General features: G+C 46.9%; 1 protein-coding gene across 1 annotated transcript in view; it reads left to right on the top strand.

The window, feature by feature from the left end:
* Positions 1 to 25,819, top strand: part of LOC138722459 (sodium- and chloride-dependent GABA transporter 1-like) — a 35,305-nt gene extending 9,486 nt beyond the window's left edge. The window contains exons 2-15 of the mRNA XM_069860654.1: positions 1,534 to 1,880; positions 6,564 to 6,695; positions 7,363 to 7,463; positions 10,023 to 10,132; positions 10,505 to 10,637; positions 11,842 to 11,976; positions 13,742 to 13,845; positions 14,166 to 14,290; positions 15,129 to 15,241; positions 20,414 to 20,545; positions 21,274 to 21,376; positions 21,768 to 21,868; positions 22,637 to 22,804; positions 25,372 to 25,819. Coding sequence (XP_069716755.1) covers positions 1,640 to 1,880; positions 6,564 to 6,695; positions 7,363 to 7,463; positions 10,023 to 10,132; positions 10,505 to 10,637; positions 11,842 to 11,976; positions 13,742 to 13,845; positions 14,166 to 14,290; positions 15,129 to 15,241; positions 20,414 to 20,545; positions 21,274 to 21,376; positions 21,768 to 21,868; positions 22,637 to 22,804; positions 25,372 to 25,476 — 1,803 coding nt within the window. The 5' untranslated portion in view covers positions 1,534 to 1,639 and the 3' untranslated portion in view covers positions 25,477 to 25,819. The remainder of the gene's footprint in view (positions 1 to 1,533; positions 1,881 to 6,563; positions 6,696 to 7,362; positions 7,464 to 10,022; positions 10,133 to 10,504; positions 10,638 to 11,841; positions 11,977 to 13,741; positions 13,846 to 14,165; positions 14,291 to 15,128; positions 15,242 to 20,413; positions 20,546 to 21,273; positions 21,377 to 21,767; positions 21,869 to 22,636; positions 22,805 to 25,371) is intronic.
* The last annotated feature ends 1,462 nt before the right edge of the window (positions 25,820 to 27,281 follow it).

Below are 27,281 nucleotides of genomic sequence, written 5' to 3'. Positions count from 1 at the left end.
GAGAACTGGATGAGAGCCACCCCCATGCCTGTTCCAGACCCTGTCTTCTGCAGTGACTGAGGGCAGATACTGAGGGGAAAGGATAAAACCAGGAACAATAGTGAGCGATACTTCCTTGGAAGAGTCCCTCAGCCTCCAACAACTTGCATCTCAGGGATTTCCTGAGCCGCAGTGGTAGCACTTGGTAGATTTTTCCTTCCTTTATTTTTCCTCTTAATTTTCTTTTTGAAGTCATGTAAGCCCTTAGCAGCCACCGTGTTCTCAGGTGGGGAGTCTTGCTCTATAGCTATGCATTTTGTGGAGAATTATCTTTTTCTCTTTTTGAACCTACCTCCTGCTTCCTTGATTTAAAGACCTGTGGTTCTTGAGTCAGAAATGGTGAGTATTCGTATTCTATGACATTGACATGTTTATAGGCTCTTGTCAGTCATCTCTTCCACAGGATGATGGATCCAAGTTCATTTAGTCTTTCCTTACATGGAACATGTTCCACAATTTTGATCATTCTTTTGGCTCTGCCCATGCCTTTTTCTTATTCTGCAAGAACTTCTGTAAGGGAAATGGAGAACCGCACTTAGTTTTCAAGATATGAGTGCAATATTGGTTTAGACACTGGTGTAATAACATAGCCTGCTCTCACCTTCTTTACAAAGTATTTTGGTGTGCCGGTTATATCCTTCTTAGGGCCTAAACTCAATGGAAATATCCATTAATTTTTTTGTCAGACTTGTACAATTAATCCTCAGGACTTTAAGTCCTGACTTAATGGGGTTTCGGTGGTTCACAGACTGGCCACAGTCACTAGCAAACATCATATGAATACACCTGGAGATTACAGTATCACATCTGACATGGCATACAAGGAGGTGCTGAGCAGATCTGTGATTTCCTTGCCAAGCATTGCAGGTGAACAGCTGTGATCATGGCTGTGTCACTGCCGTGACAGGGGATTAGGGCATGAAATTGCAATATGAGGTATGTCCGTAGCAGAGGTGCTGTTGCAAAGCTGCGCTGTCACAGCCATGCATGGCTGGCTGGAACACAAATTCTCTCAGATCACTCTGTGGCTGGTGCACTCAGTTTTGGGCTCCAGACCTGGGGGATGTGGTACTTCCATCATGCTATTTTTCACTGTCAATCAGACATGCTAGATGTATTTCTCTGCCTGGATTGCTCTGGGGTAGGTCACCCACAGACTGTGACTTCCCTGCATGCATACTGCTCCTGGAGTGTTTCTTGCAGAGTAGATGTTGCAATGAAGAAGAGAGAAGATGAGGGTCAAGGGGTTTGCTATGTGCTGGTAACAATCAGGTCTGAGCCTATTGTTAGTCTATATGACTGTGGGTCCTCAAAAGAGCAGCTGTGGAACAAGGCAAAATTATCTTCCTTTTTCACTCTAGGGAAAGGAAGGATGCATGGATAGGCTGCCCTGATGTGCAGTGTATCTAGTAAGTCCACCTCAGACCCAGCAAGGACCTTCTCTAAGCCCACTATGCTAATGCAGGATACCTTCATTCTCCACTTTCTCATCAGGAGCTTTGTCCAGTGCTTCCCATTTCACCTGTGGTCAGCTGGGGTGGAGGCTGCCCTTCCTGCTTCTCCAGTCCCTGATCAAGTGTGGCCATACGTCTGAGTCACGATGGGCAAGATGGACAACACCTCCGTGGAGCTGAGCTCACCCTCCGAAGTGAAGGAGGCAGCCCTGGAGGACCCAGAGCCCATCACCCCTGGGGCTGTGAGCGCCAAGAAGAAGAAGAAGGAGATCCCAGACAGAGGCTCCTGGAAGGGGAAATTTGACTTCTTGCTGTCCTGTGTGGGCTACGCTATTGGACTGGGCAATGTGTGGCGCTTCCCGTATCTCTGTGGCAAGAACGGAGGAGGTGAGAGAAATGCACAGCACCTGTGGTCGTCACTGAGCAGCCTTGACGCCTGAACAGGCTTTTGTTTGGTGTGGGTCTGGGCAAGCAGCTGGTCTCATACCTGATTCTCCTTCACTCCTGATGTGAGTTACTAAGCTTCAGGAGACTATTTCCCATGGTCTGTGGGCTTTATTAGCAAGTGCAGGTTGGGAAGAATCAGCCCTCAAAAACATAACAAGAAGTTTGAGTTTTGTCAGTTAACACCGGCTTTTAAAATTCCTTTTATTATTACAGCATCACGTCCTTTTCTTACCAGTCCTGTGTTAAGACTTCGCTAAACCATTGCAAGACTAGAGGAAGACAGGCAGATGGGGAAACAGTGTTTGGCTAGAAATCAAGTGATCTGGGGGATCAGCTCCCTGCCCAGCTGCAGACTTTCTGCATGTCTTTGGATTAAGTCCGAAAATACAGTCTTATGCCCCAGCACCCCTCTAAAATGTCACTATTTCTCCAGCCTTGGCAGGGAGATGCTTTCCTGGAGAGGAGTATGGACTGCTTTGGTGTCAATAGAGCAGAGGCTTGTTCTTCTCCCCTCCTCTGACTCCCTAACTCTCTCATTGTTTGTGCCTGTAACTAAAATAACCTCCGCACCCCCAGCCCTTGAGAAGTTGTTCACCTCATTGAGCCATTTCCAAACTTCCCACACAAGTCCAAACCCCTGCTCTTCCCCTTTAATGCTGTATACATAATTTTAATATTTCCTGCTAGTCTTCCCATGTTTCTCTTTGCTTTTCTCTTAGCTCTTCACCCAGAGTCGTTGATCCCGGTGCCATGTTCATTCATGCTGTTCTGAGGTTCTCTTCTCACATTTCATCTCCATGTCCTTTTTATTTTCCTTTTGCCTTGAATTACCTTTTCAAAACCTGCTTTGTCTTTGCTCTCATGATTTCCCCTCGTATCACCAGCCCACTTCTGCTGTTCATGCTGTAGGTGGTCTAGGACGCTCTTGTCCTCCCATGCTGGGAAAGAGATGGATCTAGTTCCTTGCAGCTGTCTGTCCATGTGATTCCATCGCATTTAGGAGAATCTTGGCCCTTTCTCTGAAGCACATGGAGTGAATCCTAGTGGGAGCCTGGACAGTTATCCATTTTGACAAGAAGATTTCTAGCTTAGTATGTAATTTTTTGCAGAGGTGTGAGTGCACGGCTGACCTGGGTAAGTTTTATGGGAATCAGTAGGGTCTGTGTATGGCACCTGGTGCCACCATCACCAAAGCTAGGGTGCAAGCCTGCCATTTTTACCTAGCCACTCTCTGGCACCTGGCTGCATACAATGCTAGCCCCGTGGCTAATTCCCAGCTCTGTTTTTGAGCCCAGTCTCTGCCCCGTGATTGCTGCAGCACTCAAACACATCAGACCGTGCTGCCCATGGCTCTGCCTCCTGACACATAAAGGTGTGGATGACAATATCTATAATTAGATGAAGGGTGTTTTGAAGCTAAAATCAATCCTATTTATAAAGTCAGCTGAGACCCTAGGATGGAGGATGCTGTGGAGGTGCAGAGCACTATTATTAGCATTAGCAATGGCACACAGTGATCTCTGCCCCAGCAGCTGCAAGCGCGCAGAGGGATCAGCCAGCTGCAAGCAAAAATGACAAACAGATGAAAGGTGGGAATTGGTGCCGGTCTCCTCTCAAACACCCTGTTTCATCTGCTGGTTCGTGCTGTTCATGGTAGCCTGTATTGCTGGTTCCTCTCACCCCTATCCACTCTGGCTGTTTGCAGACACAACTGTTCCCGCAGCCGGCAATAATGAGCAGCAAGTGGAGGCTGCTGATGCTGGAGACAGGCAGGAGAGCTGACGCACAAAAGCGTCACTGGGAGCTGATGCGGAGCACCGAGGAAGGGTCGCACGGCATCTGATTCACAATTGGGTGGGCACCATCTTGGCTCTACCCCGACGGAGGCGCCTCCGGATCAGAGCAGACTGTGGGTGGGACTCTAATTTTAGCGTCCTGCATGTGCACTGCTCAGAGCACGGTTGTGTGGGCTGCTTCCATTACGCACAGGCAAATTGAACTGAATGGAAATATTGTCGTCTCACTTACCGCTGTCACATTGTATCAGCTCATGGCTGATTTGCTCAGCATTGTAATTGGGCACATAATTAGGGTATATTCACCCAGGGAACAGCAGCCCAGCACAAGGCCCATCCTCGACGGGGAGTGGGCTTTACCCAAAGTGATGCCTGGGCTCCCTGCTGGCTCTGCATACAGCTTAATGTGCCCATCTATGACTAACACTCCAGCCTTTACACAGATTTCTAACCTCATGCAGTCCTTCTGATGTCAACAGCATTTTTCTAAACTGACTCTAAATGCAGCTCAGTAGATGCTCAAAATGGTGAGATCCTGAGATTGCTTAACTTGAGAGAAGTACGTTTATTGAAGTAAGCATCATGCATTTCTTATTTACATGTCGAGACTCCAAGCAATGATACGGAACGGCATGAAATGCTCAACTTCTGATTTGTGGGCAGTGTTCACTGTTTTAGTTATTAATTGCTATTCCTTGCTGTTCAGCATCAGGAGCTGGAGATGGCAGACAGAGATTTGGGACTGCACAGTGGCTGCCAGGCACTGTGTGATCCTTCCCTGCCTCCAAGAGCTGGTACCCTGAGCAGGCAAGGCAGGACCAGCACCACCACCCCTTTGACCCATGGACTTTGGAGACAGGTTTGGACTCTCCCAAGGTCATACACAATCATTTGTAGCAGGCCCAGGAACTGAATCAAACCTTTCAGCAGCCCATCCAGTGGCAGAGATTATCCCTTTTTCTCTGTGCCAAGGATTTAGACACAGGCATGCAAATTCTAGATACAAATTTCCAAAGTGATTTCACATCTGGCTGTGCAACACCCAAGGATGTTATCTGTGCCTGCTCAGGGACCTCACCCTCCAGAGTGGCAGGGTCATTGCCAACAGCCCTCACTTCAAGGTTGCAGTCTGATTTGTAGCTTTTTGTCTAATCTAAAGGATTGTTGTCAAGCCAGGATAAATTATGTGGATCCTAATGTTTGTCTGGTTTATTTTTTCCTCAAGTGTAATAAAATTTTTCATCTACAAGCCTTCCTGGCCTGCTGTAGGTGAAAAAAAAGCTGGATTGACAGGGCTGTGGCCAAATTTCATGAGCTGCTTGCAACAGAAGTGAGCCAGGCACAGTGACTGCTGATAAGCTCAGTCTCCAAACTCTACAGTGAGACACAATCGTAGCAAGGTAGCATCTGTGTCCTTGGAGCAGGCTATGGCTTTCTGCAGGGCTCCTGCAGGGCTGGACCTGTCTTAGCCTTGCAGGCTGTAGTGGCTAGTGAGAGTGCAGGGGAGGATGCTGAATGGAAAGCGCTCCTCCCACAGAGATGCTCAAAGCTGTTTGCTCCCCCGTGCCAAGCTGCTGGTGAAGCTGACAGCCTGCACTTCCATGCCAGCTTGCGATTTAGACTCATGGTCATCAAGCTGCTAGCCTGGAGCATGTTTTCTCCCTGCCACCTGCTGCCAGCTCCTCTTGCTTGCTGCCTTCCACGGACTCCCACACCAGGTGCTGGCGCCTGCCTCTCCCAGCTGGACTCAGCTCCCTGCTTGGCAGACAGGCAGCCCCAGCTGGGTGTCCCCAGAGCCAGCATCCCTGGCTATGCCTCACTGCTTCCCTGCCCTTGGAGAGCAGCTGCTGGAGTCTGGCTTTGCCAGGTGCAAGCTGAGCTGCAGCTCTCCAGAGTGGGTTTTCTTGTTGGCTCTGTGTTTGCTTTCCCACAAATGTGTGGAGGAGAAGACTCAGACTGACAGCTCAGACCTCTGCTAGTGCAGAAACTAGTGCTGTTCTGGACATGGCCAGCTGCTTCTGAGCAGACAAAGTGTTCTCTCCCTCTACCCAGCTATCATCTTCTGCAAGAGTTTGTTTACCTCAGGAACAATGCTCCAGTACATGCATGAGGAAGCTGGAAAATGAGCTTTGTCCCAAATTCTAGAAATCAGATGTCCTAAACATTACAGCCTTTAAATCAGATGTCAAGGCTCTATATTGTACTTGCTCTTCTAATAACACGGTGTAAAGAATATCTCTACTGAATAGGTGCACTACCTCATTTCTAGTGATGAGATGATCACCATTGGGTCCTTAGAAAGGAATAATGTTCTCACCAGTCATCTTAAGGGTAAAACCAAGGGGAGGGGTGAGGAGGTGTATAGGGCTGTCACAAGAGCAAATACAGTCTCAGCTACAGTTTCCTTAAAAGACCAAAATAGCTATAAACAAAAAAAGTAGTGGCCAATGCTAAGTATTCCTATGCCCTTTTACCCCAAAGTGAAGAACTGGGGGCTGCTGCAGAAAACATCAACAAGAACAAGTTATCTATGTCAGTGTCTAGGCTTCTGGGTTCGTTGTCAGAAGCAAGACCCATAGACAGAGATGCCAGTGTGTATGTATATATATGATACAGATCTATCCATAGCAGTAGCAACAGATAAGGGGAAGTCAGTGATGATCTAAATGGGAGACCTACTAAATACACCAACTCCAGCTGCAAACTGTCAGCTCTGAGCAAGTCTGGTCCTCATCATGTGGGTGCTGTGGAGCGAGAAACTGCAGCTGGAAGCATTTGCTTCTTGATAAAAGGGGAAGCCATGTGATAACGTTGATCTTTCTTTCAGGGGCTTTCCTCATTCCCTATTTCCTGACACTGGTGTTTGCTGGAATTCCTCTCTTCCTGCTGGAAACCGCTCTGGGCCAGTATACCTCTGTTGGTGGACTGGGAGTATGGAAATTAGCACCCATGTTTAAAGGTACTATAGTATAAGTTTGTGAAGGTGATGGCACATAACTACAGACAAACACCTGTAGTTTGGGAAGCAAATCAGCCAAATCCTGGGGACTGGGATGGGGTGGCAGGCGAGTGGAGTTTTTAATTTCCGTCTTTATCAAACTGTCCTTGACTCCGATGTCCTCAGTCACTAACATCACTGTGCTCTGTTCAAGCAGTCTTGTGTAGTGGCAAGGTGCTTTATTGCAGCAGAACTCCAATGAAGGGTCTCTGGTTGCAGAAGACCTGCTGCAACACCCCTCATGTGGGCTCACTTCAATTGCATGGGAAAGCTGTAGGCAGGGAATGCAAACCTGATGCTATGTCTAGAGCAGCATCACTCTGGAAACTAGCGGTGAAATACCTTGGATGTGGGAAAGAGTGATTCTGCCAGCAAAGTGACTAGACCAGGGGTTTATAGAGCTCTGTCCCTAAAGTACCTGTAGCATACTGAAAGGTAACACTGCTCACCCAGTAGAAATGGGTGGCTGAGATATGTGAGGGAGTAAGGCTCCCTTGCTGACTAAGTTCAGTGAAGGTGCTGTGTTGATGAGTTTGTTTGCTTTTTCTGGCTTTGCCATAAAACTCATTGTGATATCAGTTGGGCACTGGACACCAGGATTGATGCTGCTCTCTGCTTTCATTCACAGGAGTGGGGCTGGCAGCCGTGGTCCTCTCCTTCTGGCTGAACATCTACTACATTGTCATCATTGCATGGGCTCTCTACTATCTCTTCAACTCTTTCACCACGGTGAGTCACAGACATGTCTACAACATGGCATTGGCTGTGTTCTGGGTCTTTACCCCCTTCCTTATGGGCAGGTGAGTTCTTCATGCCACAAAACACACATTAGCTGCTTGTAGTTCATGCAAAAAGCCTTTGTCAGCACCGTTCCGGAAGAGGCTCATCATCCCTGGAGGGATTTGTGTGGCACTCATACTTGTCCTCTGGAGAGGATGGTCATCTGGAAGAGCTGGTCCCATCCTGTTACTGGGAAGTGTTCCTACTCATCCAATGTCTCTGCTGTGTTTCTAGAGCTGTGCAAATTGAAGAGCTGCATTTTCCCACAACTGGTTTTGTCACAACATGTTCTTATTACCCAGAACTTAGTCCTGACCTTAATTAGTCTTTATTTACGCTTCTCTTGATAAATGAAATCCTGAGGATTTTTTTCCTCCTGGGAAAAATTATTCAGAGAGCATTTAGACATCTGCTTGTGGCTGTTCCTTAGCAAGTATTTTGTTGTTGTGGTTTTTAGTGCGTTTCTCTCCCATAGCAGAGTCTTCTACCATGCATGGTTAGAACCCTGCTTCATGTTCACTTCTTGGTAGCTGAATGATTTATTTAAACATCTGGGAAGAGCTCCTTTAACTTAACCTTCTGAGCAACCCGCAGCCTTAAAGACATCAACCCCATGCTTCACATGGGTTCTTTTTTTATTTCATTTAGCTATAGTTGAGCTATAACCCCGAAGTGCTATTGTGAATATTGTACATCCACTTTGATTTTTGTTTGATCAAAAATCTCAAATATCTGTCACAACTTTTGCTAAAATGTTCTGTCTGGCAATCTCAGTGATGCTTCTACCACCGATACCTACTGTAGGCTCCTGGGTCCAGAATAAAATTATCAGTCATGGATTATGAGGTGCACCCTCAGAAATTCTGAAATGAATGGAAGTCTACCCGAAAGGTACCCATACCAGTTATAAACTGGACAGGATGCATCTTAGGGTGAGGCTTTCAGGTGTTACAGGTACAACTGGTGACAGTGATTGTATCTACACAGGTAGATCCAGATGTTTGGCTCAAGGCCTTTTCTTTTACCCGAGATAAAAATAAATGAAATAAATAAATAAATAAGAAAGCTAGTCTGATGCATGTCCCTTGTCCTTCCAATATTGCACTGGGAGAATTTTGAACCTCATTAGGAGCCCGCTTTGCTTTCTGCAGTTTCTGTCCTCTGAAATTCAGAGGAAATGGAGCAGCAGCAAACTGTCCTGCTGCCTGTCCCTCCTTATAAGAGCTGTGCAGTGTCTGTGATATGCAGAATGCTTGGATTAAGGGCTGTTGTGCAGTGCTGCTTGAGCCATTGCACTTGCCTCAGTGCAATTAGCAAGTTTACAATGAAATCCCTGGGTGGGTGCAAACGGCCTGAGTGGCCACCAGGGTATCCCTCTCTGCCCATCCACAGCCCTTCTTCTGCCAAGCTAGCTTGCACCTTAGGAATTATCTTCTGTTGCAGTGAACTGGTTTAGATGAGGACTAAAGATAGCACTCAAAGGCACTGATGCTACAAAGCCCTTAAAACACTGATCGTATTTGTAAAGGGGTCTATGTTCATGGATGAATAGGTATGGATACAAACATCTTCTTAAGTCTTTGTTGACCTGGAGCCTGAGGTCTTATCTGCAGAGGGAAATCATCCAGAATAGCCGTTCTGAATATATCTGCATGCACTGCAGTCAGGAAATAAGATTGCTGCACTTGGAGGCATATCTGAGCTGCTCACGCTGGGCTACCTCGGCCGTAACACAACATGGCATGGGTGAGTTGGCCTCCGTGCTCACACAGGCCTTGATGCTGCAGTTCATCGCTTGCAGCACCAGAACTGATTGTATTAAATCTGTAGTGATGTGCTGCCATCACATTGCCTACCCATGGTATAAGCATATCCCAGGAATTCCATTGTGCTGCTAATAAATAGGGCAGGGGAAGACATGAAATAGTTACTAGGCTTTGAATTTACTTCTGGGTTTATGTTATGGTAGTTTATTCGTATAGACAAACTGATAGCCTCCATTCTCAATGCAACATTGCTTTTTAAGCATTGAAGCTTGGTATAAATGAGAGATAGGAAACAAATCAGTGTTTATTATTTGTGCAGAAAATTCCAACCACTTGTTGAGTGAAGCTAGCCAAAAGCCATAATGATTACAAACACAATATTCCCCTGGAGCTATTTTGATTGGTAGCTGTTTTAATTAGTAACTATTAATTACCAACAGTTAATTGGAAATGGCTTTCTATCTGGGGAATTGCTAACATTTTATTAGAACTACAGCACTGCCCTAATCACATTGTGATATTGTTTCCTGTGAAATCCGTGTCACAATTTATCATTATTTTGGAAAATTGTTTCATGCTTTTGGCTGCAAAGTTCCTGCCCATACCGATCAGCCACTCAGCCTCTTTGGTAAACAAAAACCAAAATGTGCTTCAGTTTAAAAGCAGACAAATTTCTCTTCTCATTGATGCTCTTCAAAGATGTCCCATTAATGATAACCCTGCTGTGCTTGTGCTGGTGCAGGACCTGCCATGGCAGAGCTGTGGGAATGCCTGGAACACTGACCGCTGCTTCTCCAACTACTCCCTGAGTGACACCACCAACCTCACCAGCGCCGTCACCGAGTTCTGGGAGTACGTCCCCAGCCTGCCTACACCAGGTTTCTCGTCCTTACCGTGGCCATCGCACCTGCTTGCCAGGGCTGTGGCCATGCCTGCCAGAACCTTTCCTCTGACAGCCTTGGCCGGAGAGGGGTCAGAACCGGCCATTGGCCAGTTCGGGCATGGGCATGGCATGCACTGTGCAGCCACAGGTCAGATGGATAGAGGGGATATAATAGCCTCTCCACTTCCTTTCTCCTTTCTTTAGCCCATCACAATAAGCCTCAGCTTCCTCTAGGGCTTTGTCTGCACCTAGCCCTTCACCCTCTAGCTGCCTGCAGGATCTCCCGTTCCTCTGCCCCCAGAGGTCGGCCTTTCCATTAACGCAACCTCTCCCACCCCTAGGAGGAACATGCACCAGATGTCTGGGGGCCTGGGGGAGCCCGGCACTGTCCGCTGGCCTCTGGCTGGCACACTGGCTTTGGCCTGGGTGCTGGTCTACTTCTCCATCTGGAAAGGCGTGGAGTGGACGGGCAAGGTATGGAACAAGGACTGTGTGTTTCAGTGCTGCCTCGCAGTGCCGTGCTTGGGTCTTGGCTGTTGAAATGTCCTCTGGAGTCAATTTTGTTTGAGTAGCTATAAGCAAGTTTATGGTGTTGTGAGGCAGAATCACAATGGATGCTATTAAATTCCTGACATTTACCTTTTGTGGTTGTAAAATTTGCTATTGTGTTTATGGTAATTCTTAGCCAAGGCATAGAGAATAACTCTTCCCTGTAAAGTCCCACATCTGAGAGCTTGGTCTCTCTAAAGGACTTGGGAAGAGATTTTTGGAGATTACTTAGCATTTCCTGCCTTGGGACAGCCTTTTGAGAGAGTAATGCCTCTTCTGGGCTCCCATTTTGAAAATCAAAGTCTCTTAAAACGATGCTGACAGAAAAAACCTCACCACTCCTTTTAAAAATTTTCTTGCTACCCTTTAGGAATTGGTGGGAGACTTTCAGATCAAAAGCACGTTGTTATTCACTGTGTAACATTTCAGGCTAGCAGAGCAGAAGGGTAATTACTGAGTTTAGTGAAACAATGATCCTGAGATACTGAAATGTGTTACTTAGAGCACAGCATGGTGTACCAGGACAGTATTAGGAAAAGAATAATCTGGAGCCGAGATCAGAAAGAAACACTTCAAGCACAGGTTACATAAGCTGTTAGCTTTTCTGGTGGCTTTCAAACAGGTTTTAGCTATACAGATAGAGCAAACTGCTGTTGATTGCCAGTATGGGCCCTGTGATCAGGGATGGCATGTACCTGGGAGTCGCTACAACAGTGCTGAAAAGAAAGTGATGGAGTCAAAACATTGCTTGATGCATTGGAATAGAGAAACACCAGCTTTAGCTCTGCAAAATTATGATGTGACGACTTAAAGGGATTACTTCTGTGGACTAAATTTATCCCTGTGCAATTCCCTTCTCTTTGGGCAATTCATCTGGAGTTTAGCCTGCTACTTTTGCGATTAGTGCGTCCTTGCGTGTCATTGGCAGTGAGAAACTTCAAACAGCCAGAAATGTTACTAGAATGGGAACGTGAGACAGAAAATACAAGAAAATATTGCCAGAAGCAGCAGTGCATGGGAAGCCCATTTGCCCATATAGGGGGAAATGCTGGACCCAATGCCACCACAGGCAGGAAATCTCCTAGGCACTGGTGGGCTGAGAGCTTCTCTTCCATGGTTTCTTTCACAGGTGGTGTATTTCTCGGCAACCTACCCCTACTTCATGCTCTTCATCCTCTTCTTCCGGGGAGTCACATTGCCAGGAGCCAAGGAGGGGATACTCTTCTACCTCACACCTGACTTCAGAAAGCTCTCCGACTCTGAGGTTGGTAGCCTAGTTAGGAAAGCTCTTACCTCCTGGTTGTCTCCTTATTAGTCTTCTTGGGCACTTTCCTTGAATATTTTGAGTGTTAAAAATAAACCAGAGTAGTTCCCCACCCAAGAAGTCACAACCCCAGTGGGCTGAGACAAAGCTGAAGGGCGGGCCCCTCATGGGTAGAAATCCATGCAGCAGCTCTGCTGTACTCTAGCAGTGTTATTCATGTAGCAGGGTAAGTAAAAAAATAATCCATTGAAAGAGCCTGCCCTCTGGAGCCTCATTTCACTATCCCAGGGCTGGTGATTTGGCCTTGATCTGGTGGTCCCAGAGAAAGTGGAATGCAGTGACACTGGCATGGAGGGCTCAGAAGCAGCGCAAGTGCTAGAGTACACACGGCAGCAATTTTTGGGAGTGCTTAAATGGTGTCCAGTAATGTTGCTTTGGTCAGAGAAAGCACAGGAGACACACAGGAGAAGCAGGGATGCTTGCAAATGCACAGTTTTTCAGGAGACACAGACGCTACCTCTTGCAGCAGCAATGCCTCTGTGGCTCCAGAGGTCACCAGTCGTGTGAGAAGGGACAACTAGACAGCCACCATTTCCTGAGGTGGCCCAATGATCCCTCTTGCAGGAAACTCGCTCTTCTGCAAGCTGTGTTGACTCTAGTGCTGGAAATGGTGCTTTCAGGATCAGAAGAACTGTTTAAATACTATGCAATTAAGGAATAAATAGTCTGCCCCCATTTCATGTGCCTTCTAGGCTTTAAGGCACTGGGAACAACTTTGCAAGTTGCTCTCCAGAGCTATTTACATAAGAAAATTCATGCTGGAAAATGAGAGACAGGTTAACGGAGGAGTAATGCAGTGGGTGAGTGTGGGACATGGGGCTTCAAGGAGTGCAGCACCCGTTGGTGGGGAGCTATGATGAAGTGAGTGGATACAGGGACACTTTCAGATGATGCTCAAGTCCTTTCTGACCTGCATCAGAGGCTGAAGAACACAGACCAGAAGATAGGATGTACGACCCTTCCTCCATCCCCATCCATCCCTGAAACCAGCCTCAAACCATGCATTTTGAAGGGCTGGGGATGTACATCTGGTCTTGTGCTAGGCTGTAGTCTCAATGCACTTGCAATCTGGGGAGGATGCAGACCCTTCCCAACACTGCAGGTAGGAGAGGCAAATAACTCAGTGTCCTGTGTTAAAGGACCCTGGCAGCCTGGTTCCCATGGGATACTGAGGTGCAAAGGCCCTGCCAGCTCTGGAAAGCTGTGGGATGTGCAGTGGCTTCAGGACATGGTGTGCTCTGGACGCATCTGTGTGACACAAATGCATAGAATACCACCCCACAGACAAAATGGGGCTGAACGAGACATGTACGTTATTCCTCTCTGCACGCACCACCATCTCTGAGCCTTACCTCACCCTAGAGAGATATGTTCAGAAAGGCATTGAAAAAAGTCTGTTCCTCAGACGTGTTCAGCATGGTTGGCAGTCAACACAGCTACAGGTTTCAAGGTGGATCCTGTGATGCTTCCAGTCAGTGGCCCAAACATTTCCTTGGAGCTTGGGTTAGAAGCCATTGTTGAAGCCACCTGTGACCCCTGAGTGCCTGCAGGTCCTGCTTGCCCCAGTGAGCTGGATGGCCAAGCCCATAGCCCTGCACTATGCATCCAGCCCCTTCCAACAGGCCTGCACTGAGCTACTGCAGCAGCCGCATCTCCAGCATGGAATCCCTTCCACTGCACTCCTCTCCCTGCTTCTTCTTTGCAGGTCTGGATGGATGCAGCCACGCAGATCTTCTTCTCTTACGGCCTGGGGCTGGGGTCCCTGATCGCACTGGGGAGCTACAACACTTTTCACAACAATGTCTACAGGTCTGTTGGGGTTTGTTTCCAGCCTCCCGCATGGCAGCGAGTGCTCATGGGTGAGGGAGGGGTCACAGTGAGTCTGAGGTGCCTTACCTCTGATGTCCCCTTCACTGACAACATGCAGCATAATAAGACACACTACGGTCATTGTAGTGGGGCTCACCTGCCCACAGGACACTTAACACTTCACCTGTGCTATGGTGAACCTCTCCATGGTACAGGAACTGCTCTTGGCAGGGCTTGGCCTTCTGTTGACCCCATCCTTCACTCCTGACCTCTTGGTAGGGAACTGCAGATGGTTTGTTTTCTTTCTTTCTCTCTTCCAGAGACTCTATTATTGTCTGCTGTATAAACTCTACCACAAGCATATTTGCTGGATTTGTTATTTTCTCTATTGTTGGCTTCATGTCGCACATCACGAAGAAGTCGATTTCAGAACTGGCCTCCTCAGGTAAGCAGAAACCCAGCTTCAAATGCAACAGCTACCTTTGAGAGCAGTTTGTCAGTGAGCATGGCATGCTCCCAGGCCGTTCCTGGGACACGAGTGTGCAACCCTCTTTGCACAGCCTCCCACTAAGATGGGTCTCTGGCACCTATGGCTAATGTTCATTGCACTCTGACTGTGAGAGACACCTCTGCCTTCATTTAATGTTCACCTTGCTTTACTACTGAAGTATTACGTGCTTTTGCTGAATTGAAATATTTAGGCCATTTACTTTCTGAAACCTTCCTGTGGAGAATAGACACTGCTTAAGTTTTCAGTAGACGTGATCTAAATTTGGAGTCCCTTTTCCTTGCAAAATTTTGAAATTGTAATCTCAGAATAATTTTTTTTAACCAAGATGGGACTGTGCCTTTTTGCACAAAAACATGTTTTGAAATTGCTGTCTTCCCAGGGAAAGCTTTCATCTCAAGAAACAGCATTTTGTGACGGAAAAAAAAAAAAAAAAAGACATCAAGAAAGTTATAACCAGCTCCGAATAACAGTTTATTTTTCTTGCAAAGTGCTCCAGCTCCATTTGGTAGCAGTAGTTTGAGGACTTTCTTGCTCACAAGAAGAGAAAAGGCAAAGTGTTTCTACAGTCATTCCTGCCTCCCCATCCTACCACCAGGCACCTCTCCCGCAGTGGTGTGTTATGGGCAAAGGCTCAGGTGTTTCTAGCTCCTATATTAAATACCTGCAATTATTGACAGCAATCATTGTTTCTCTGTTCAACTGTGGCCCTTAGCTCAGATTTTCCATCAAATACTTTATAAACATGGACTCATTCCTCTTTTTACTACTGCAGGCCCTGGACTGGCTTTCCTTGCCTACCCGCAGGTTGTCACACAGCTGCCCCTGTCCCCACTCTGGTCGATCCTCTTCTTCTCCATGCTGATGATGTTGGGTCTGGATAGTCAGGTGAGGCGACCCAGGAACAAAGTAGGGTAAGACACAAAGTTATCTACAGATGCAATAGTGGTGTCCTCTTCTGCACCTTGGGACAGTGATGAGCAGGGTATTTTTGTACCCTTCATGGTGAGATACAGCTGCATAAAACAAAACCTCCCATGTGATCATCTCCTCTGCGCTCTGCCTTGATGCAGGCATATACTGCAAGTGCAGCAGTATCTGACCACTACCCAATGCACCAGTCCTTGTCCTGCTGCCAATTAAAAATAAAGAGTAATGACCAACTTCCAGCAGAACCAGTCAGCTTTATGACACAATCTCTGCTTCTCTGTAGGAGGAGAGGATCTTTGGAAAGCTTTTCTCCAATCAGCTCAATTTTTGGTCCTAGTGATGTGCCAGTGCTGCTGTGTGGGCACAGCTTGTCCCCATCTTGCTGGGCAACCCTGGCAGCTGAGCTCACTAGAGTGAGTTTGTGGGAAATTGTCATTGCCAAAATGCTTCGGGAAAGGGAAAAAAGAGAAAGATTTCTTTCCAGTAGTAATGGCTTTGTTCTTGTAAGACGTGATTCCTCTCAGCCCCAGAATAGGTGTGTGAAGTAAGAGAAATCAGTATTGATTTCTTCATTTCATGCCTGAATGATAATAGTTTGTGGCCACTGCAGTTCTCTTCGTATTTTGTGAGCAACAGTTTGAACGCTTTGGCTCTTCTTACCATGTCGCCTTGACCAAACTGCATTTCCTCTGAGGCAAGAAAATGTCATCGCTACATCTTACTTTCATAGGTCAGGGTAGAAAGCCTCCATCTTCTCTACTCCCAGGAGTTGGGAGGAGCATCTCTGCACAAGGTACCATTTTCCAGCCAGACTCAGTGTTCTGGCATGGTATCACCAAATTGCACTGAGAAATGCAATGATGCAACATTTGAATTAGGGCTCTCCCATGGTGTAGAGATGGTGGTTTGATGTAGCATTTTAGCATTGTTGTTGATAAAAAATGTGTCCCTCAGCAGAGGTGAAGTGCACTGGCTGGGTTTGTAGGTGAGCAGTAGGTCCTGGCAGAATAAAGGAGCCATGCCTTAGGAAAGGCTGGTGCAAGGATATCCTGACTTCTTTGTCATCAGATAAATCTTGCAAGATATCTAGGGGGAAGTTGCTTTATGCAGCAAAATGTGTCTACCTTGTTCCCCTCAGGACCCTCACAAAACAAAACAAAAATCATAGTAACTTTGTTTAACAGATTTTTTCCTGATAATTCAACATAAAAGTCTGATTAACTCACTGAAGCAGTTAATTGCAGCATGCCTCCCTTTTGAGTGCATCAAAAGCAAAAGCTCCTTCAAAAGCCTATGCTGGGTCTATCACATTCTTCCTGTGCCCATACTCTTTGCTTGCAGTGCAAGCCTCTGGTACAAAATTGAACGTCACATCTGGTTTCCAGGAAAATCTAATCAACCAAATTTGATTTTCAGTTATGGCATACTCCTGTAACACATCATAAAGCTCATGACTGCATTCCCACAGACATTATTTGGCAAATAATTTCAAATAACAACTAAATGTTCCATAAGAAGCTAGATTTACAAGAAAAAAATCCTACCCTCCATGGATTATTCACTCAGCACTGGTAAATAATTAGAGACCTGACAATAAGCCTTCTAAGCACTGCATGGAATATGTTTGCTGCATTTGCTCCTGAAATACCACTTGAAATGCTCCAAGTCCCTTCTGACAGCTAGTCTCGGAGGGTCGGCAGTCTGAGGGGACTATCATTGCCTGGAGGTGTGTAGGGAGAAATGAAGTATCAAAAGGAACAAAAGCTTCCAAAAAGGCACAGATAAATACATGTGAAGAAGCTTTCTATCTGCGTGCTGGAGCTCTGATGCAATCATGCATGCCATTAACAGCAGGACAGCTTATGCATATAAAACAACACAGGCTGCAACGCTAGCTGTGACTGCACAGGCATGTTGAAGCATCTAGTTTAAAAAAAAAAAAGAGATGGCTTTGCTATGTGCTCTTTAAATACTGTTTGTGGTATTTGCAGATGAGCAGTCATTTTTCATTTGGGTCATCAGCCCAGTCCAGTACAGCAGAGCCACAGGGCCTTTCTTGCACCCTGCATATCCAGGGCTGCTGGGCTGGGGCTGCTACTTGTCACTAGCTGGGCATGGGTCTGTAGGCGCAGTGGAGATGCTTGGAAGCCCAGCTTGTGAAGGAAGGAAGGGCTGAGATCTGCATTTGCAATGTGATAACAAGCCCTAGCCTCTAAAGGTTGGTGGGAGTAGGTCCACCTGCATCCTTTAGCTTTGGTAGTGAGTCTTTTGCAGATGCAGCACAGTTATATCAGCCTCTTTCTGCAAGGGTACTCATCTCATCTGCTGTTACTTGAACAGGATAAACGACCTATATTGATAGACACGTGTCTGCCTCCTGTGCCCCCACTTGCTGCTGGTGTGCCTTAATGTTCACTCTGCCTCTCATCCATCTGGGCTTTAGGTCTCTTGCATCTCAACCCTCTTGCATAATATGCTAATGCTTTCTTTTAACCTACCAGTTTCCAGGTCAGATATTTTCTCCCCAGGGGAGCTAGAAAGCCTTGTGACTGCAAGCCTGTGTCTGTCCCATGTGAGGCTGCCTCTCACAGGTTATTCATGAGGATTTCCTGCTGTCAGCAGCGATACCCGCTCTCCTGGCTCTCTGCTGCATATCTGGCAGCTGTGGTCAAACACACACAGGCCCATGGGTTCTGCCAAGGAGGGAATAGCAAGCCCCTTACGCTGGAAGAGGATGGGAGAGAGACTTTCCTTCAGGCTGAGGTGCCAAATATATTGACTCAGCTTATCGGACACAGCATCTAGTGTACTGACTAAGACCCTGAAGGTGAAAAAGAGCAAAAGAGAGAAGTGAATGGAAATAAAATATTTAGGAGAGAAACAACATCTTGGGGTAAGGCATAAGGAAGAACAGAATATGTGCTAGAAACTATGGCTGGAGATGGTGAGAAAACAACTTTTTGGAAAGCAGACTAAAGTGTGCATGTATGTGCATATCTGTGTATCCACCTGTATGCACAAGTACATATACAGGGCAAAGGTGAAAACAGGAGGCATCACAATGATCAGATGCTCATCCCTTCTGAAAGCTGCATGCTTTCGTTCAGATGCTTACTTATCTCATGTGGGCATCTAAGGTTGGATGTGCAGGCTGGGAAATACGGACCCCAAGCCAGCCAAGGGAGCTGCAGTCCCCAGGGTTGGAAAGGTAAGTTTCCTCCAGGCTGCATCACCTCTGAAGCTTGAGGCTGGTGTGAGATAGTTTTCAGTAAGAGGTATGAAGGCCATTGCCTGTTTTGTGGCTAGAAAAAGTGGTGTACCACCATGTGGTGGTACCCACCTCATGCATTACACAGCAGCTTAAGTTTGATACGAAGCAAAGAAATTTCAACTTACTTTGTAGCCCTGTTCCCCATCAGCTGTCTCCCCGTCTTTGCCTCTGTGCTTTCCCTGACTTTGATCCCTCTCTCTGCACCAAAAGGGCTGCCAGTTTTATTCCCTCCCATTATCTGTGGCATCTTTTTCTTGGCCTCTTCTCCACTGGATGCACCTCAGATCGACCCTCTTCCACTGACTGCCTGTGGCTCCCCTCTGAACATTTTCCCCATCACTGCCTTGCCCTGCCCTGCATATGGCTCCGGCAACGCCTGGCCATGCATCCACATGGAAGGAATAGCTTTCGACAGTGGTTTTTTTTTTTTTTGTCATGATGGCTCTTCACACTATGGTGCCACCTCAGCCCTGACTCTTCTAGACAATGAGCTGGATGGGATGGGAAGAGCAGCTTAACCCATGCCCAGACAGCAAGAGATGCTTTAATAGCACTTGTGTTGAACATAAAGGGCTTGGCTCATTAAAAATTTGAGTTGAATCGGTTAACCTTTGGCACTTTGGGAATACCAGCTTTCCACACTACACCATGTGGATAAAACCCCTTGACTAGAAATAAGACCCTTTGCCTTGCTCTGTGCCCAGGTGGAATCCAGACCCAGGTGCAGGCAGTGTGCCAGCTCTGCTGTCTCTGCCCACCTATAGGCAGGGCTCGGACTTGCTGCTTTTCTTCCACACATCATTCCAGCCCTCTGCTGCTCTTCTTAGCCTGTGTACCTCTACTTCCACTCTAGGGGTTTTTTTTTCCTTCTTGTGTCCCTATACAAACCTCCTTCATTTTCATTGCACTGGGTCGTACATTTATTAAGGGTGAACAGGGAAACTAGGACCTTGCTGCCCTCATAAACTTCCCAGTATTTTTAGCCAGAGGCGTGATGTGATCTCTGGGAGCTGTATGTTACCGGCAGGTTTTAGGAGTGAGATATAAAAGTGAATCTCACAATTTAACAAGAAATAGGAGGGAAGGATGCTCTTCACATATATATACACAGTCAAACTGCATCCATGCTGTAGGGCAGAACTAGTAGGAAAACTGATTTGAAGGTAACAGTCATGGGAACTCCTTTGTATGTTATGGTGCAGACAGCATAAATATACTGGTGCATAGTACAACGCTGCACAAACCAGCCAGGTGTTTTCAGCTCTAGAAAGACCATGTGCTGTGGGGATGGACTTCTAATCTGCTATGTGCACCTAATGTACTGTGCTTGAAAAAGTGAAATAAAGGACTAGATAGAGATTTGTTTGTTCTGCACATGCATGTGAGACTAGTCAGTGGGACATGCAGCTCCTTAATTAGTGTTTTAGATCACTGAATGGCACAAGCGCTGTTGGAATAGGCTCAGAAGAGCACACATGGGAAAGGAAGAGCAAGCAAGGTCCTGCGTGTGTCCCAGCAGCAGACAGACGCATTGCTGTGACAGACAGCCTGGCAACAGGAGGGAAACAGGGAGACGTGGAGACCCTCAAGCATTTGAAGGAAGAAAGAAGAGATTTATCTCAGCTAATCTTAGTTATTTAACCCTGGTGCCTTTAGCTCCCTCTATAGACGGAGAGAGAGAGATGTTTTCAGAAGATACTTTTGACCAACTTTGTGAAGAGGTGACTCTTTCTTCTTCAGTGTTTGCAGAGAGTGCTTGAAAGCAGTGAGGCTCTCAACATTAGAGTTAAATGTTGGAGGTGATAATGTCAGGCTAAGACATTAATATATATATCTTCGGTGTATACCTTTTCCTGTAGTTCTGTACTGTGGAAGGGTTCATTACAGCCCTGATGGATGAGTATCCTCATCTCCTGAGAGCCAGGAAGAAGATCTTCATTGCAGTAGTCTGTTTCATCTCCTATCTCATCGGATTCTCCAACATCACCCAGGTACAAATAGCTGTGTATATACCTCCATTAATGGTACCTCTCTAGTCACTTTGGTGTAACACAGCAGCACTGAGGGTTTTGGGAGAAGTAACAGCATCCCTAAGAGTTGGCCTAATGCTGGATCGATGGGCTTGCCCATCACTGCTACATCTCAAGTGACTTTGCCTCCATAATTTTTATCACTATCCTGTTGTTGGTCTGGTTCGGTTGTTTGCTGTTTGCAATGAGGGCTCAAGCCAATGGAGCCTGAGCTGAGGGAACACTTGTTGCAAAGGGTATAGTAACATAAACAAGACCAGTCTGTTGCAGCCCTGAACCTCTGCAGCTGAAGCCAAAGTTCACGTGTGGAGATCGGGGCTGAGTGGTTTGGTGGCTGAGGAGCACTGTAGGTTTATATGAAGGCATGGCAGCAAAAGTCTGTGAGGGGCAGAGCAGTCTAGATTAAGTGACTCCATCTAAACCTGAGAAAAATAATAAAGCCTAGTGAAACTCCACTTTTCTCCTCATCATTGACCCTGCCTGAACAGACTGGCTAATTAAGTGCAGAAGCACATCAGTTTTGCTGCTGGGAACCAGATTCTAATGGAAATCTTGCAATGTCAGCACTACTTCCCAAGGAAATTAGCATTAAATCCAGTAGACGCAGATAGTAACAATCCAAGAAGTCAGATGATGTTGTTGATTGTAATCTATAACTAATGTCCTTGAGCCTGGTTTTGTCTCCTCAGGGTGGCATTTATGTCTTCAAGCTGTTTGACTATTATTCAGCCAGTGGCATGTGTCTTCTCTTTCTTGTCTTCTTTGAGACCATCTCAATTTCTTGGTGTTATGGTAAGTATAAAAGACATAGCATGGTGAGTTATTTCTGAAGTGTCACACTGTGAAGCCAATGAAAACTCTGCAACTGAAAATGGCTTAGTCTGATTGCTCTAGAAAATTAGAACTGGAAGGCTGCCACCTCACTTCTCCAGTTCTCCACAAAGGCCTTTGCACGAACTGACAGATGCTTAGGCTTCTGCCCTCTGGTCCTTCAAGAGGAAACATGGAAGCTGCTAGCAAAACCTGCTTTTGTGTCCCTGTACTCTATCCCCTCCAGATAATCCTTCTCATACCACAGCATTGTCACTCTCTTGCTGTGGCTGGCCTGTCCTGTGTCGTGACGAGAGGTGGTGACCATGATGCTGGGATGGGAAGTTTTTTCAACATTGATTTCTCCTTATAGGCGTTAACAGATTTTACAGGAACATTGAAGAAATGATTGGCTACAAACCTTGCATCTGGTGGAAGATCTGCTGGGCCTTCTTCACTCCTGTTGTCTGCCTGGTAAGAACAGAGGCATGTTGTCCACAGTAATGGATCCAGAAGGGCCTGTTAGTTTGGATAGGCTATGGGGGAAACACTGTGTTCTCGATCCAGTATAGATCTGGTGCAAGGTGGTCCTAGGTAGACCTGAAATGGGAAAAGTAATACATGAGCCTCTTTCACACTGCCTGCTGGAAATCACCTGTAAGGAAAGCTCTAGATGATTGTTTTAATCTAAATTATGCCATCTTATTCTTTCTGAGATACCAAAAGATAAGGAAATGATTTACTGTTTTAAAAAGTTGTTCCTGGTGCTGGTGAAGACTCTCACCTACTCCAGTTGAGCCTCAGCCCCTGATAAGCTTGTCAGAGCAAAAGACATCAGCAAGTGCAGTCTAGCTGACTGTGGAGCAATTTTGCCTTTGCTGGTTCCTGCATTTCCATCAGGAATAGCACAGAGAATGATGTGAGATGGCCATTGACATGAAGATGAAGCCTCCTGAGGCCAGCTGTGAGGATTCTGTTAACTCACTTGAAAGCTTATGTGGGGCACTGCTTGTCTCAGTAGACTGGTGAAGAATAAAATCAGAGGTATTCCAGTTCCAGCTTTTCACATAGGATAATAAGAGGAGAAATAGCATGAAATTACCAGTTGGTAGGCTGGGAGCATCTAGACTAGTTTAAGCAGCTGTAAGACTTGAGAGCTAAGAGGATAATGAAGGAAAGGATGAATTGATGTTCCCTGATTTTGCATGCCTTCACTTGTGATGGCTGGTGCTTTTTTTCCAGGGCGTGTTCTTCTTCAGTGTGGTGGAAATGACTCCTCTGACACTGGGAAAATACATCTATCCTGCATGGGGACAAGGAATTGGTTGGCTTATGGCTCTATCCTCCATGGTATTGATTCCAGGATACATGCTGTACTGTTTCTTCACCTCAACGGGGACTCTCCGACAGGTACAAACGCCTTCACTACTCCCCTTCTGCTCTCTGCCTAGAGTAAGCCCCACACTGAACTAAAACTAATGAGAACCAAGCAGACTAACATGTCTAAGTGCTTGGGAGCACTGTCGGACAGCATGTGGCTGGCTGCACCTGGCCAAGTGGATAGACCTTCAGGTAGTCTCTTCTTAAGTCAGTGCATTGTCTTCATTGAGCTGTGTGCTGTCACCATCACAGGGGTGCCCTTTTCCCCTAGGTATCTCTTTGGTGCAGAGGACTGGAGCCCTGGAAGAGATTGGAAAGGAGTCCTTGAAGTTTTTTAACGCAGAGAAATCCCAGTTCCCAGTGGTTCCTGGTTGCCTGGTGCTTGTGAGCTTGGTTGCCTGGCATTTCTCAGCAGCCAGATCAGCATCCTCTGAGCACGTATCTTGAAATATCTCAGGGCCAGGGGCTGCTAGTGGCAGAGACATACAGAGCAGTAGTTTGTTCTGTGCTTTGCAAAGGGCGCTCAGTGAACAAGGAGTTAAGAAGCAAGGCAGACTTTCATGCAGGACCCACAACACCCGTAACTCTAATCTTGTTTAAAGCGTTTTCTTTTTTACTTAAGCAGGGTTTTATGTAGCAGTGAATCATGAGTCTCTGTATGTCATACCTAGTAATTACTGTTAAAATTTTATTTACGGTGTTGACATTCAGTCTCCAGAGCACTGTGCACCAAGTGCCTGGCTTGATGCTATCTGCTGCAAGCTACAGGTGTAAGAAGTCACTGCAGGCCTACTGATTTATGGCTTTCCCAGCCCAGCTGCAACAGCCACCAGATGCCATCTAAATCCCATGAGTTTACTTCATAGGTGCTGTATTTTGAATAATGTTTAATTCAGAAGTGTTTGGTTGGAACTGCTGGGCTGAGGTCAGCTTCAGGCTCTCTACTGCTGAGGTCAAGTTGCAGGTCAAAATGACTTCTCTTTCTCTCGGCTTTCTATTTGGATGGGCTCCAGTGTGGGAACTGTGTGGTTTTGGTGTCTCAGATCAGCTTTCAGTTTCTGGTCTCTCATCTGAGGTCAGGTTTAGGTTCTTGACCTTGGTGTTGAGATCCACATTGGTATTCCTGCATGATTCAAACCCAGGGTGTCATGCAAGCCACTGTGGTGATTTAGGGTTGAAGGATAGCAGCAATTCCAATAGTAGGTCCTTTCTCAGATGTTTAGAGAATTTCTTATCCCCTCATAATATGAGCTGAAAAAGGGGGAACAGGGAAGCCCGCAAGTATAGATGGAAGTCCAACCCTTTGGTTAGTCTCATTCCTTCTTTCACTAGGGATGGTGTAAGTATGTCCTGACATCCAGGAGCACCTTGTGAGCATGTTTCTACCCATCCTTTCAGCATCTCGTCAAACCAGCAGTGCTAGTCAGCAGCATGAGCGGCTGGTGTGCACCCTCTCTGTCCCACTCTCCCTCTAACAGTGCCTATACACATCTGGAGACCCAGACCTCCTCCCCATCATTCTTAGACCCAGGAGTGAGCAGCAGATGGCAGCAGGAAAAAAGACAGATTGTGTGTGTGTGTGTTGATATCAGAGAGGCAGAGAGAATTTTTGGCCTCTTATATGCACAGATCCTGGATTAGTTTGTAATAGAGCTGGAGCTGGAGGGAAATTAGATGCCAATGCTGAATAAAGTGGTTTTGACAGACAGGAAAGATTAAAAGTCATTTTGATCCTACTGAGCTTGAATGTGAGGGGGAAAAAAAAAGACCATGAATGGCACAGGCAGCTCAGTGAACATTTCAGGAACTTCACCCAGCAACAGCTACTTCAGTGGTATTGGAAAGTAGAAGCTTGCTTCCCTTTGCTGGAAAGAGCTTCTTCCTGACTTAGTGATGCCTATTTAGGTCAGACTCAATCCTCCTCTGCCTTTTCTTCTGCATTAGTCCCTCCCTGACATGCAAAAGTGATTCATTCTTCTTCATCACTCCTGATGCTCAGTCTCCATGCCTCCAGTAATGACTTGCCCCTCTATATTTTCCAAGGTTCTTGGTTCCATTGTCTCTGCACACACTGTACTTGTCTCTGTAATTTTCATTTGACAGGAGTTGTTGCTAGTGCAAAGGTTTGTGCAGGTGCATCAGCAGCTCAGACCATAACCTTGTCAACCTGCTGCAGCTAGTTAGTAATGCTTTGTAACCAATCCTACTTGAAAAATTATGGAAACTAGGAAGATGGGTCTGCACAGAAGCCTGTGACATTGCAGCTCTCTCTTGTTCCTGCTTGCAGCTGGTATTGCCTGGTAACAGTTTGCCTGTATTATAAGGGTGATCCTTGTATTTCAGATAAAAGGAAGAGCTGCTGTGCTGTGTGCAACACCAAAGCAAAGGTGACTTGCAGAGGCTTTCAGCAGAATGCTGAATGGTGCTGGTGGAGTAACTTCTGCTGCATGCACCATCCTCTTCCTTTGTAACTAGGGCCACCTCTGAGGCTTGGCTAGAAGGGTCCTAACCCTTCAGCCACTGCCATACTCCTGTTGCCCCATGGCTGTTGCCTCTGTCTCCTGACTGACATGCTCTCTTCCTTCATTCCTGGGCAGCGCTTGCAGCAGATGACACAGCCCAAGACAGAGACGCATGCTCAGAACAACGGTCTCCAGCTGAAGAAGTCCATGAATGGGAGGGTCTTGGATGCCGCTGTCTAGGAGGAGAGCCCACACCTCCTCACCCTGCCCTGTAGCTGCTCACGCCACATTGTTCCTTGAGCTTCTCCGGCACAGCTCACTGTCCCCAGCTCCACGGTGGCTTTCACTTGTCGAAGAGTGTACCTGGTGGAGGAACCTCTCACATCTCTTCCTCCCAGCCTGGCTTACCAAGGCTCTGCCTGAGCTGTCGCCAGGGCATTGTGCAGTGACCGTCTTCATCATGCAACATCCAGATCTAGGCTCTCAGTGAGGAATGGCTGGTGCCCAGGTCTTCCCCATTCTGACAAGAGGTGATGTTTCTGGAGAGCTTAGACTGATTGCTGACTGTTTCTCTCCTCTTCTTCTTTTTGCCTGAACACCTGCAGAGCATCCCATAGCCCACAGCCATGCTGTTACCCCAGAGAGCCAGCTGACACCAGGTTCAAATTCCACATGGTTGTCAATTGATCTAGCTTAAACCGACACTAGCAAGTGCACAACTGGAGAGGGTGTGGCAGAACAAGGGATTCCAATGAGGAGCCCAGCATGCTGGCAGCTGTTGGATACCTCCCCAAAACCACAGCATCCATTGGGGCTGGCACTGTGAGCCAGAGCCTAGTGAAGTAGGCAGCCTTTTTCTTCTTGAGCATCCTGCCCTCTGCAGTTGTGTGCCGTAGCCACCCCCTGACCCCCACATGCAGTTAAGAGAGTAAGTTGAGGGCCGTGTGCTAGAGGATGTGCCAGTCTCCTGCACTGACCATGCTCTGCTGCAATCAGCTTTGTGCGGAGGCAAGAGGTCTGCTGTGTGATAGGGAGACTTTCCAGTATGGTGAAAATCTCTCCTGCCCCCAACTGGAGCAGGGCATGTCCTGGCTTTGCTCCAGGATGTGAAACAGTAAGATGTAACATAATGCCCACAAGCACAAGCTTATACCTTTTTCTGGGGAAGTGACAACCCCAAAAGCCTAACCAGCAGAAGGCAGGAGCGACTTGGGGAGGTGGAAGGACGTAGTCTCCATGCTTAAACCCACCCTCACGAACCAGTGCTGACTTCCCTTGAGAAGTGGCTCAACACCCGGCTGCTGGCGCTGGCATATCCCAGCTCCCTGCACACACAACATGGGGGGCTGCGAGCTGCTGTAGATGATGCTGGAGGAGTATATAACACCTGGGAGGAGGCTGGGAGGTGTTTCAGAGCAGTCCTAAAGCAGCAGCATATTTCTGGTTTATAAAGCCTTGGGAAAGGAGGTGGTTCATCATAACACCATGTGCAGGTGTGACTATGATGATCCCGTTTGTGACAGTCTTTCAATGACCCCGTGAGGAGGTGCCTGTGTACTCAGAGCATTTGATAAGTGCTCATCGTATGTGTGCACTCACAGTGTGGCTCAGTGCAAATTAGTCTCTCTCCTCCCTTGGCACCCTGACAGAGTCGCCAGGTCTTCTGGCCTTCTTCCCACCAGCTCACACTCTCAGGCTCAGCTCAAGCCCTTGAATTCATAAATGAGTGTCCAAGGAAAGGTTTGTCCCACCCAGGCTGTGGAGCTGTGGCGTGATGCAGGTTGGCCCCCATGCTATCCAGCTCTGGGACCAGCCAGTGCACGTGGCCACCCTCCCCTTCTGCTGGTCTCCCAGCCTGAGGATCAGTAGCGTAAAATGGAAAGAAGTCATCTGGTCATTAAAGCTGAAGTCAGTCACCTTTGGTGTTGGTTTCCCTGCCAGTTCAACAATGTATCTTGATTAACATTGCTTTAGATTTTTAACCAATTTGTGTTTGTGCTCATAGCCTGTTCTGTGTCCTGGCTCTTAGGGGTCATGGCTGCCCA

This window comes from Phaenicophaeus curvirostris, chromosome 1 (genome assembly GCF_032191515.1).
Source record: "Phaenicophaeus curvirostris isolate KB17595 chromosome 1, BPBGC_Pcur_1.0, whole genome shotgun sequence".
Lineage (NCBI taxonomy): Eukaryota > Metazoa > Chordata > Aves > Cuculiformes > Cuculidae > Phaenicophaeus > Phaenicophaeus curvirostris.
This window is presented reverse-complemented; position numbering and strand designations above follow the sequence as displayed.